General features: G+C 40.0%; 2 protein-coding genes across 2 annotated transcripts; one reads left to right on the top strand and one right to left on the bottom strand.

Moving 5' to 3' along the window:
- Positions 1-650: 650 nt before the first annotated feature.
- Positions 651-6,719, top strand: LOC135517570 (alpha-ketoglutarate dehydrogenase component 4-like). The gene is made up of 3 exons (XM_064941983.1): positions 651-731; positions 2,314-2,483; positions 2,620-6,719. The coding sequence occupies exons 1-3, from the start codon at positions 680-682 to the stop codon at positions 2,635-2,637; spliced, it is 240 nt and encodes a 79-aa protein (XP_064798055.1). The 5' UTR covers positions 651-679; the 3' UTR covers positions 2,638-6,719.
- A 97-nt stretch (positions 6,720-6,816) lies between these two features.
- pdxp (pyridoxal (pyridoxine, vitamin B6) phosphatase) lies at positions 6,817-11,753 on the bottom strand. Its single transcript, XM_064941982.1, has 2 exons — positions 10,738-11,753; positions 6,817-8,984 (listed from the first exon to the last, which is right to left on the bottom strand). The coding sequence occupies exons 1-2, from the start codon at positions 11,336-11,338 to the stop codon at positions 8,650-8,652; spliced, it is 936 nt and encodes a 311-aa protein (XP_064798054.1). The 5' UTR covers positions 11,339-11,753; the 3' UTR covers positions 6,817-8,649.
- Between the last annotated feature and the right edge of the window lie 821 nt (positions 11,754-12,574).

Below are 12,574 nucleotides of genomic sequence, written 5' to 3'. Positions count from 1 at the left end.
CTGAGCGGAAATCAGATTGCATACCAGAGAGAATATTTTAGACATCAAGATTGCCAGTCAGTTGATTATTGACAAGTTTTTCCAACACTTTTGATAAACAGGGCAAAATAGAAATAGGCATATAACATTTAGGATCAGCTTGATCTCCCCCTTTAAATAAAGGACAAAACGTGGCTGACTTCCAAGCAATGGGAACCTCCCCATTTCTTGGAAACCACAGGCCCCACACCACTAGAGGGATATCTTCAACCAACAACTTACCATCCGGAGACAAGGCCGTGTATAGCCCACGAAGGTCTCCGCCACGGCACAACCCAAGGGGGGTGCCAGTACTGAATGAAGAAGTTCCCCCCTTCCAGGTTCCTGAGCCTGTGTAGGGATCTGAATAGTGCCGTTTTTGTTTGAAATTCAGGGTAGGAGCGTGAATTTGGTTTGTGTTTATTTTTTATAATAAAAAAATATAAAGAAGTAATTAGTATGATTTGTTCATCCAAGACACGTTTAGTTTTTGGTGTATTTTTTTATATCATCCCGTACTGTAGGTGGCGAAATTACACCTTATGATTGTATTCGGCCAATAAAACTCAGAGAAGAAGAAGATTACGTGAGGAACTTTTATTTGGAAAATGTCGGAAATTCCGTGACCCGGAAGTACTGTTTTAACTTTGTTGACGATACGATGATGATGCTGGTGAAGAAAGATGGCAGCAGCTGGAAGAGCAATTGTGCAGGTATACAATTTTTAAGAATAGAAAAACGTAGATTTGTTGCTTCATTTAAGGTATAGCTTGTGTATCCCACATGCTGTAACCTATCCATATTGCCAACGCGCTATTTTATGCTTTAATGTTCGTTCTAGTTCAGTGCATGTCGGTAGACTGTTTGAAAGGGTAGTGCTAGCTAGTTTCATTCACTCATTTCTTACTCGTTCATCATTAATACATATGATATAATTTCAAGAAAATGTAAAAGCAATATATGAGTAACCTAACTATGATTTTAATCCACCAGGCTGTGCGCCTTCACTCGCCACTTATAAAGTTTCCTCATCGCCTTAGTGACCCAAGTATATGACCCAAGTATACTGTATATGAGTATGACATGTGACAGACACCTTGCCTATACTGGAACAAATAGTGTGTAAAAACACTGGTCACGTGCAGATTTTTTGTCCAAGTCCAGCACTAGCACACATAATATAGCTAATCAACTGCTCATCAAGATTAGTTGAACCAGGTATTAATGTTGGACTGGAACAAAAGCTTCTAGGCTAAGTAGGTAGGGAGAATCTCAATTGGAGTCCGTCCTCGACTCCTCCCTGACCTGGAGAGTGTCAATGCCAAAAGGCGAATAGAGGACTATCCGCCGCCTCGAAAACCCCTTTGAATCAGCTGTTGAATACTCAAGGAGAAAAGCATGCACATATTTTTAAATTATATGCTACTTATCCTTTTATCTATACTACTTTACACTTATTTTGGGATTTCATCACAGTATACATAATTTGCATGATGACGCGCAAGTTAAGGAGAGTCTCATTTAATACAAAAACATTTGTTTCGACATTCTCTCCTCCCCTCAGTTACTTTTGATGTTTTTCAAAAGGAAGAGAGGATGGAAGAGTAGAGCAAACCAATTGAGAATGTCCCATATCCAACCTCAGGGATCAGGGTTGTGACCACCTATACCTATTGTAGCCTGGTGGTTCTAGACAGAGATTGGGTCTCCGTCTAGCAATATAACTCTAGCCCCCGTGCAACTTATTTACCAACCTGTGTCTATGCCTTTTATGCGACGCTTTTCCAACTTCGTTAGGCATATCTGTGGTCGGTGGACTGTTCTGATAAAGAATGCGTTGTTTGCACGCTGAGCGGTGCCCAGGAAACAATTCAATCCAATTGTTAGATGCTACCACCCTCTCTCCTAATTCCTAATCAAAACCAAACATGGATGTCAATGTTTGCATGCACAAGCTTCATTCTACTTCTTGTCTGCTTCCTGTCTGCGGTAGGATGGTGCTCGTATTACAAGGCTGATTTAGCTAGGACAAACTGGTGTGAAACAGACAGCTGTGCGTGCGAAGCGAAAACATAACATGAAATCCATGTTTTGATTTGGAGGGGGGGATGGTAGCATCTAACAATTGGATGTCATTATTTCCTGGGCACTGCGGGACGATATCCTAATCAGAACCGATTACCCATATTCCTTTAGAAGTGGGAAAAGTATCGCCACACAGCCATGGGTCGGAAAATAACTGGCAATATGTTCTAAGACTAGAACTGGGGTCTAAACCTATTGTAACCTATTCAGTCCAAGAGGTGCTGAAAGTGGGAGTTGCTGCAGCACAGCAGTCCAGTGGTACACACAGTTCACCCTTGACTCACCTCCCGGGAACCTCAGATACCGCTGCAACTATCAGAGATCTTCCCCAGAGGTATCGAAGAAGGATAGTTGGTCCAGAGGAGATGGAGTACATCCAGGTAAGATATGTACAGTCAATCACAATGGGGTTCAACAATACCACTACAGGTACTTGTCATCATAGAAGATAAAAATTCAAGTATTTTTCTGCTGTAACAGTCAAGAATGTATTCATCTCTTAATTTTCTTTTACAGCGTGGTGGACCAGAGTAACAGTCATCTTCACTGATAACCTGCCAAACCATTCTCTGGATATTTATTCAGTACTGTATAGCTTTTTAGGAGCATAACTGCCAGAGATTCCAATATAAAATGCACAAAGAAACATTTATCTCTAGATCCTGTTGGATCAGAGCGCTAAAATGTTTATTTTTATGTTCAAGCAGTGCTGATAATCTCAAATGCTTTTTTGAATGTATTGTGATATGAGATAGGAAGTATGCAGATTCAAGCAGTCTAGTTTTCTTCTAATAGCCTATGTATTATGCAATGTAAAGCGAAAAACTGTAAACACTCCATTGTCATGGCTATCAGTTATCTACCTGATAACAGCTACAGTGCCTTCAGAAAGTATTCTCACCCCTTCACTTTTTCCACATTTTGTTGTTACAGCCTGAATTTAAAATGTATTAAATGGAGATGTTTTCACAGATCTACACAATACCCCATAATGTGAAAGTTGAATTATGTTTGTAGGAATGGTTACAAATGAAAAGCTTAATTGTCTCGAGTCAAGAAGTAGTCAACCCTTTTGTTATGACAAGCCTAAAGTTCAGGAGTAAAAATGTGCTCAACAATCCACATAAGTTGCATGGACTCAACTTGTGTGCAATTATAATGTTTAACATGATTTTTAAATGACTACCCCCATCTCTGTACACACATCCACACATACAATTATCTGTAAGGTCCCTAAGTTGAGCAGTGAATTTCAAGCACAGATTCCACTTTGCGAACCAAGGTTTTCCTATGGTCCGCAAAGAAGAGCACCTATTTGTAGAGGGTGCAGTTATTAATTTTACACTTTGGATGGCATATCAATACCCCCCAGTCACTACAAAGATAGTCGCCCTTCCTAACTCAGTTGCCGCAGAGGAAGGAAACCGCTCAGGGATTTCACCATTGGCCAATGGTGATTTTAAAACGGTTACAAAGTTTAATGGCTAATATGAGAGAATAACTGAGGATGGACAAACAACATTGTAGTTACTCCAAAATACTAACATAAATGACAGTGTGAAAAGAAGGAAGCCTCTACCAAATAAAAAATATTCCAAAACATGCATCATGTTTGCAATAAGGCACAAAAGTAACACTGCAAAAAATGTGGCAATTACATTTTTTGTTGTTGTCCTGAATACAAGTTTTAATGTCATGTGCACAACTACAGTGAAATGCCATTCCTGCAAGCTCCAAACACAACAATGCAGTAATCTACAAAGCATTATGTTTGGGACAAATCCAACACATTGCTGAGTACCTCTCTTCATATTTTCAAGAATGGTGGTGGCTGCATCATGTTATGGATATGCTTGTCATCTGCAAGGGAGGTTTTTTTTAAATAAATAATAAACAGAATATAGCTAAGCACAGACAAAATCCTAGAGGAAAACTTGGTTCAGTCTGCTTTCCACCAGACACTGGGAGATTAATTCACTTTTCAGCAGGACAATAACCTAAAACACAAGGCCAAATCTACACTGGAGTTGCTTACCAACACATTTCTTTTTTTGTCTTTTCTATATATAGCTCTTTTATTTTTTATTTAATGTAATATCTTATGTTGTTCTTGTGTATTACTGTTCTGTACTTTGTCATGTATTTGTATGTTTTGTGTGGACCCCAGGAAGAGTAGCTGCTGCATTTGCAGTAGCTAATGGGGATCCTAATAATCTAAACCAAGAAGTTAGTGAATTTTCCTGAGTGGCCGAGTTAATGTTTTGACATAAATCTACTTGAAAATCTATGGTTGTCTAGCAATGATCAACAACCAACTTGACTGAGCTTGTACAAAGTTAACTCAGGGAGTGTGAATGTTTATATAAATTCATTTTCCAAAAAATGTCAAACATTTCTAAAAACATGTTTTCACTTTGTGGGGAATTTCGTGTAGATGGGTAATAAAAAAATCATATTTAATGCATTTTGAATTCAGGCTGTAACATAACAAAATGTGGAATAAGTCAAGAGGTATGAATACTTTCTGAAGGCACTGGAGTTGCTTACCAGTGAATGTTTCTGAGTGGCCTGGTTTCAGTTTTGACTTCAATCGGCTTGAAAATCTATGGTAAGACTTGGAATTGGCTTTCGAGCAATGATCAACAACCAACTAGACAGAGCCTGACAATTCTTTTTAAAGAATAATGGGCAAATATTTTTCATCACCAGTGCGCAAAGCTTTTGGAGACTTACCCAGAAAGACTCGCTGCCAAAGGTGATTCTAACATGTATTGACTCAGGGGGTTGAATACTTATCTAATCAATATACAGGTATATTAGTGCAATATTTTGGAGGGTGGAGGTACTTTTTCTTCCACTTTGACAGAGTATTTTGTGTAGATCGTTTGCAAAAAATTACATCCATTTGAATCCCAATTTGTAATACAACAAAATGTTAAAAGTTAAGATGTGTGAATACTTTCTGAAGGCACTGTATATATATACTCCCTTCCATATGTGTTTGGACAGTGAAGCAAAATTGTTTTATTTGGCTCTATACTCCAACATTTTGGATTTGAGATCAAATGTTTCATATGAGGCAACAATACAGAATGTCACCTATTTATTTGAGGGTATTTTCATACATATCTGTTATACCATTTAGAAATGAAAACACTATGTATCTAGTCCCCCCAAGTGAATAAGTTGTGTATTTGGACAAATTTGCTTATAGGGTGTTAAAGTAAGCAACAGTTTAGTATTTAGTCTCATATTCCTTGCACACGATGACTTCCTTAAGCTTGTAACTCTAAAAATGCATTTGCAGTTTGTTTTGGTTGTTTTTTGGCCTAATCTCGTTCCCAGACACTTCTGCCCAAATGCGCGAAGTCTTGTGGACCAACGCTCAAACTTGGCCTTCATTAGAAAATACAGGGAGGCTTAATCTACCAACCAATCAATCATCTCCCACAACACCTTCCCCCTAACGCTCCCCTGTACTTGTCTTGTGCAGCTTTGTTAACAGAGCCACGGCTCGACAAATACTTTACTCAGTAAGGTCACTCCCATAGAATTCTAACGTCACTCTTTGAATCATTGATGTCACAGGTTTATATGTACTGTGAGTAATAGCCTGGAGACGAGGTGATGTTTTGCCCAATAGTAACTGAATGGTGTATGCTGACTCGAGTAATTTCCTTGTGTTTCTGAACACTTTTTAATTCATGTTGATGCTGACATGATTAAAAATCATGAATTAATCATGAATAATGACGAGTGAGAAAGTAACAAGAGTCTACAAGAAAACATGCTAACCTCTCCCCAGTTTTGACTACTTTAACCCTTTACTCTCATACCTGTATCAGGGTTGAAAATGGCAGATTCGGGCATTGATAAGCACCTTAATTGGAACATAGTGGCTGTACAGTATTTTCAGATATCGTTATCAAATGCGGCAAAATGTAAAATGCACTACACCGGTCAAACCCAGACGACGCTGGGCCAATTGTGTGCCGCCTTATGGGACTCCCAATCACGGCCAGTGGTAGTGACGCCTCTAGCACTGAGATGCAATGCCTTAAACCGCTGTACCACCTATGAGCCCAAATGTTTGGGTTGAACTGCTGTCCTCAACTTTGGTCTAATAATTTTGCCATAATCTCCAATTACTACCATGCTTATGCTTTTTATATTTCTTCTGTAAGAAAGTTCAATTTAGTCCTATCCATGTAGGCCAATTCCCACGAGTGTAAAGGGTTAATACGCTATGTGAATTTGTCCAAATACTTATGACTTCTTCAAAATGGGGAGATACTAGATACATAAAGTGATTTAAGTTCTAAATGGTAAAACATATACAGTATGTATGAAAATACCTTCATAAAAGCAGACATTCTCTAAGTCTGCATTTCGCTACTCGCATTAACATCTGCTAACCAACCATGTGTATGTGACCAATCAAATTTGATGTTGCCTAATATGAAATGTTCTCTCTACTCTAAAATGCTGGAGTATAGAGCTAAATGTAACATTTTAGCTGCACTGTCCAAATACATACGGAGGAGTGTATTAGTAATTTCCAGGTGTGTCATTTCAGTCTAGCCTTGACCGGCTTCAACTTCAGCCTAAACTTAATTTGCTGACTTGATTCATTGAGGAACATTTTGTCCTCAAGGGCTTTCTCCATCATAACAAATTTGGAGATGACCTGGTAGAGAACAAGTGTGACAGAAATTATACAAAGCAAGAGTTTTAATTAAAAAACAAAATGCAATTGTACACTACATTAAGTAATGTACAAACCTAATTCACAATATGCAGAATGTCTATGAAGTTCATACAAAACAGGTTGGCATTCCATTGAAATAGGTACTTCATCTACAGTATGAAAATGTGTCTTAAGTCTTACAATAAAATTCTAGCACAACCTCCAGCTAAGTAAAAAGACTGATAAAAAAAATGGTGATAACCTCAATTAAAATAATGTTTGTCTGCCATTCTTGTTATTACCCTGACTGAAATCCACACACCCTTCTTCAGGTTAATAACCACCTGTCGATAAAAAAACATTGAAAATCCAGTTCCCAAATACACCTAATAGTTAACATTTCAGCAACTTAACATTCTACAGTGGTATGGTTAAGGAACATACTAGTTCCTTTTTGACTTTCAAATACCAAACTACTGTACAATATTTTCCACTGCAAATTCACATTTCAGTTCATTGAACATTGGTATCACTTGGAGTTCTATTCAAATATTATTACTTGTAGAATAGATCAGTAGAAGGCTTATCAAAAGGTAATTAGATCTACATACAGTCCTACACATTTCATTGTTGGTAATCAATTCAGGACCACTCGTATGCTCTGTTCTTTAGAAAGGTGAGAAGTGAGAACAATTTCCATGTCATATTTGTTACAGTCAAGGATTCATTGACCAAAGGATCCAAAACTACAGCAAGGCTGCTGGCACACATTAACAAAGGTGGGAAAACTAACCAACTAACCAATATCAAACCAAGTATTTTATCCATATTTCCATCAAACCAATTATCCAGCCCTATTTCCATATATCCAGAGCTAAATGTTGGACAGTTGGCTCCAAAAACAACATTTGGTTTGGTATACCAGTTGTTGGATTCAAACCTAACACAGTATTTGGTTTGGTATACTAAAGATGAAGGTGCTGCAAGGGAAGCTTTCAGCTTCCGTTATCTTCTGTTTTGACTGTGGAACAGCACAGTTGGTTCAGTGGGTTTAGATGAATTCAGTCAATTTACGTTGGGTGTTATGATTCGCTTTGATGGATCCCTATCCATTTCAACACTGGATGGTCTCAAGGAAAATAGAACAGCTTGTATATTGGGCTCATATGGTGACGTCTATGATATACTACAGTACAACCAAAGACATTCCTACTACACCAATAAATGTCCCAAATAATGAACACTAGGAACTACAACCAGGTGGAGTCTCACACTGCATTATTGGTGTCAGTATATAATGTTCCAGGTGGTCTTATGCCACCATTCATAAAGCTTTCCAAAATACTACACAATGGCCTGGACTCAATCAAAGACATGTTGTAAAGATCATTTCCTCATGAGTCGACACCTTCAGCGTTTTACCGTGAACGCGATCTTCATTGTAGTGAAATGGGCTCGTCTACAACGCATCTCTGATTGCATCCTGGTCAATGTCATCATCACTTGCCATAAGCATGTAAATTGCAAAAACATTTCCAAAATGTTATGCCACATCTTTACATGCCTCATGACAAAGATTATCGGCATAAAAAGCACAGCATGCCTGTCGCAAGCACTATAACACATCACACTGACTTCTTAAAGGCTTTACAAATGACTGCTTATAACACCACCAAACTAATCCCTTTTCTGATATATCCAGGGTCGTGTTCATTAGGCACCAAATGGATTGAAACATGGAGGGAATTTTCACTTTCCGCTGCAAAGCGGTTTAAAACGCTTTCCGTTGCGTACTCTAATGAACATGACCCAGGTCTCTCAGGCACAGCTTCAGGGGTCTCCTCTTTCTATAGTCCTCCTCAGCCTTCCTCCTCTTCATACGCTTCAATGAAATCGGCAATGGTCTCCACCACGTAATCTGGCACAAAGTCCTTCCGCTCGGGGTCGTCACTGTCCTTGTAGCCGTGCGCCTCCTCTAGAGTGGACACTCCGGTCAGGGTGAGCATGGTGTCCAGGCCACAGTTAGCCCCAAACAGGATGTCAGTCTCCAGGCGGTCACCCACCATGAGGGACTGGCCGGGGTCCAGGTTGAACTGGCTGGCGATGCACTCGAACATGAAGCAGCTGGGCTTCCCGATCACCGTGGCTTTCCTGCTGCTGGCTGTCTCCACAGCGGCCGTGAGGCTTCCTGAACCTGAGGGAGAGGAGGAAGCGGCGCCAGAGAGTCAGGGAAGATTACCAGTTACTACCTTTTCAATGTTTTAACTTGTAAACGGCATACTGACGTACAGCAGTGGTCAGAAACCTTCATTCTTAAAGTTTCCAAGCTTTTGTTCCAGCCTAGCACAAATATTCCTGATTCAGCAATACAATTCTGCAATGCAATGACTTGGGGCTGTTTTGAAGCCACACTAAAATAATCCTAAACAAAAAATGTATTTGTAATGCCTGTTGTCAACTGGAGCTGCTTGATATTTGTTTTGTCAAGTAAAATAAAACCAATTGGTGAACTGCACTTATAAGCTTACACTTATTTGATGTGCTCTTATTAGGAGTTGACTGTACGTTGATAAGATGTTTGTGTTGGAAAAAAACGCCTGCACTCAAAACCTAATATCCAACTAGACACCAGTAGCTCTCCAGGACCAGTACAGGTGACCACTTAGCCAGACAGTGAGGAAATGCCCGAAACAACCTTTGTCAGGGTTCAATTTATAAACAACATTATGAGCAGTATCCTTCATTTCATGAACAGAGCAGCACTTGTGTGTTGCTGGGAGCAAAAACAGGTTGAGTTGCACAGCACACAGCATTCAAAGCCATTCTACACAACTGCTCATGTCTACCAAATACTGACAACATCTCTCTGATAAAAACTGTAATTGTTTAACCAACAGGTGTGCTCAACCAACCTAGTGCGCTGTGAAAAGTTTGCATGACAGGTAACAATGAATGTGGATTCTGTATGTCCAGGCCCCACAGGGCTAAAATGTAGTAAACCCTTTCTACATGGTATCCCTATTCACCCTGTTACATTGAGGTGAAATTGAAGTAGATAATGTTCACCTTGCACAGGTCCCCTGGGCAACTAAAGGATGTGCAAGCTTTCGTTCCAGCCCAGCACTTACACACTGATTCAACTAATCATTGATTAGTAGGTGTCCAAATCCCATTAAAGACATACTATTTTGAAAAAATAATAATATGTGGAATCAGACTTTCTGCACTATTATTCAAATAATTTGTTTTATTTAATATAGTATAAGCTTCTGTCTTAAGCATCCTAAATAATGTCATATATAGGAACACAAGCATTTCCCTACACCATCAATAACATCTGCTAAATATGTGAAATTGAAATTCATGATAAAAAAAGTAAACTAGAAGGCAAAAATGGAATTTCAACTGATTATAAGCTACTAAAGCCAACAATTTACCGCTGTGCCACAGAGTTTCGATGAAAACGAGACAGAAAAAACATCCGATAATCAAATGCAGCTATTTATTGCTGACCAGCAGTCACTAATGGACATTGAGAAGGGATAATGAAGCTCTGAGTAATTAACTGTTTTTGGCACCATTTGGTGAAAGCGGCAAAGCCTTCAGAAAGTATGTTTCCCATCGCTAGTTCCTACATGCATAGTCTATGAGCATGATTAATGTTTTACCTAAATTAGCCACAAAATCCCTAGTTTGAAAGTGACTGTTTTCTGGAAGCTGTGCAGATTTGGGCCAGTCCCTTAACAATTCGAGTTCAAGCCAATGAGCTTCAGCACACAGTACACCATTTTCGGGGACCACTTTTGGCTCGTGAGTGCTACTTCCAGAACTACTGTCTAATAAGTACAAAACAGTACTGGATAATCGCTTTAAAGACAACAAAAACAGCTGTACTAGTGCTGGGGAGGAACAAAAGCCAGCAGGACCCTCACTAGTGACACACCTACCTGGTGTTATTCTGCCTCCTCGCAGTGGGTGCCAAGGGTCAGGGTCAGTGGCCAGAAACAGGCACTCAGTATTCTGTAAGTAGCAGCAGGCTTTGGCCAGTTTTATGAAATCAAATTTCTCGTCATATCCCACCAGCACTGCCTTTACTTCTGGGTCCAACGGGTAGTCGTAAATGGTCCCAGTAGGTGCGTTAGTGTCCTCCTCCACTATGGGAACCCCAGCCTCCCGTAGCTCCTTCACAACGCCCTGGCACCCTATGACATACACCTTACCCTGCAACTTCGCCACGTCTCGCAGATAAGCCGCAGAGCAGTACGCCGAGCTGAAGATCTCCTCCTCTGCGACATCAGTGAAGCCCAACCGGATAAACTTCGTCACGTAGCTCGCTCTGGGCCTAGTACAGTTGTTGGTGATGAAAAATACCTTTTTGCCTTGCTGTTTCAGTAGCGTCACCACTTCTGGCGCGCCTGCCACTACCGTTTCGCCATTCCAGATGACTCCGTCGCAATCAAAAAGGACGTTGAGCTTGGAGTCGAGGAGCTCTCTTATTTGGGAACCCCTGATTTTGTGACACCCTCTGCTACTCACCAGCCCAGCCATTCTGAACGACGCGTTGAGGAACAACCTCGCGCGTAGTTGTCTACAGAAATATATGATTACGCCACTCAAATAGAACGAACTACGACAGTTCCCTGTAATTCTAGTTCCACCACACTTTTGCACAACGGTGATAAATGGCTATTATATTACATGAAACTGAAACGTCGCCGTCTTTTATACAGCTCATTCTATTCGTGTCATTGGCGCTGGCATTTAAGACCCACCCACCAAGCATATTTTGCAATACCACGGCGCTTCCTCTTTAACCATTTGGCCTATTGACCGGCGATTACCGTTTATAACATTGAGTTACATGTAACTCTCCTGACAACTTGCGGAGACAGTCAAAACAGTGAAACTTGCCCGTTACAGTTAATGAGCGGCTAAACCACAATGGTAGAGGTATAATTTGTCCCGGTTCCAGGGACGTCACCGCATAGAAAATCCAATATAGCTGCCAATGCAATGCCATATATGGACATGGGTATGTGACGTCAGAAGTCAGTAGCTCTACTCTCATTGGTCCTAAAGATTTGTTTAAGTGTTTTGCATGTAGCTTGCAACACAGACGTCAAGGCATCATGGATGAGATCAAAGGATCATCCGCAATGGTACAGATAGATGGCTAGATATATAGCTAGTTAGTTTGCAAAAAAAAAAAAAAAAGCAAATCTGAATGCCATGCACAGGAGTTCTATTCACAAAACGATCAGCTGGCGATAGTTTAGTTTATTAGCTAGCTACAAATAGTTAGATGGGTGATGCATGTTTAGGGGAAAGAGGGTTAGCAGTGGTTTTATATTACATTGATCTGCACATATTGCTAGGTACATGCCTGTACCTATAGTGCAGAGATAAGCAGTGTCTTGCAAGTCAAGATCAGAGCTACAGCAAATTTGTTTTGAGACCAAGTTAGGTAGCTAGTGTAACAGATGTAAATCGTACTCTCCTTGCGTTGTGTTTTGTCCAAATAAATCACATCAGCCAGTGGTCCCAGTTGAGCATCATTTATTTCTGTTGCTGTTGTTAAATAGGAAACAGCACGTTAGTTGTGCAGGGCTTTTTTTTAAAGACTTATTGTATTAAATATTTAATTTTCCAAGAGCAATGTACAATTTGCAACTTATTGAACACAAGGAAATAGTTGTGCAGGGTTTAACTGTATTGATGGCTGTCGATGACAAAATCCCTTGCATCACATTTTCATACTGGGAAGACCTGGCGTTCGCGATCTCC

This window comes from Oncorhynchus masou, chromosome 28 (genome assembly GCF_036934945.1).
Source record: "Oncorhynchus masou masou isolate Uvic2021 chromosome 28, UVic_Omas_1.1, whole genome shotgun sequence".
Lineage (NCBI taxonomy): Eukaryota > Metazoa > Chordata > Actinopteri > Salmoniformes > Salmonidae > Oncorhynchus > Oncorhynchus masou.
The sequence above is the reverse complement of the archived record's forward strand: the minus strand, read 5'-3'. Positions and strand labels throughout refer to the sequence as shown.

Coding starts and splice junctions, on each gene's coding strand:
- LOC135517570 (XM_064941983.1), top strand. CDS start 680: ATGATGATGCTGGTGAAGAAAGATGGCAGCAGCTGGAAGAGCAATTGT. Junction 732..2,313: donor CTGGAAGAGCAATTGTGCAG/GTATACAATTTT, acceptor TAACCTATTCAG/TCCAAGAGGTGCTGAAAGTG.
- pdxp (XM_064941982.1), bottom strand. CDS start 11,338: ATGGCTGGGCTGGTGAGTAGCAGAGGGTGTCACAAAATCAGGGGTTCC. Junction 8,985..10,737: donor AGGAGGCAGAATAACACCAG/GTAGGTGTGTCA, acceptor CCTCTCCCTCAG/GTTCAGGAAGCCTCACGGCC.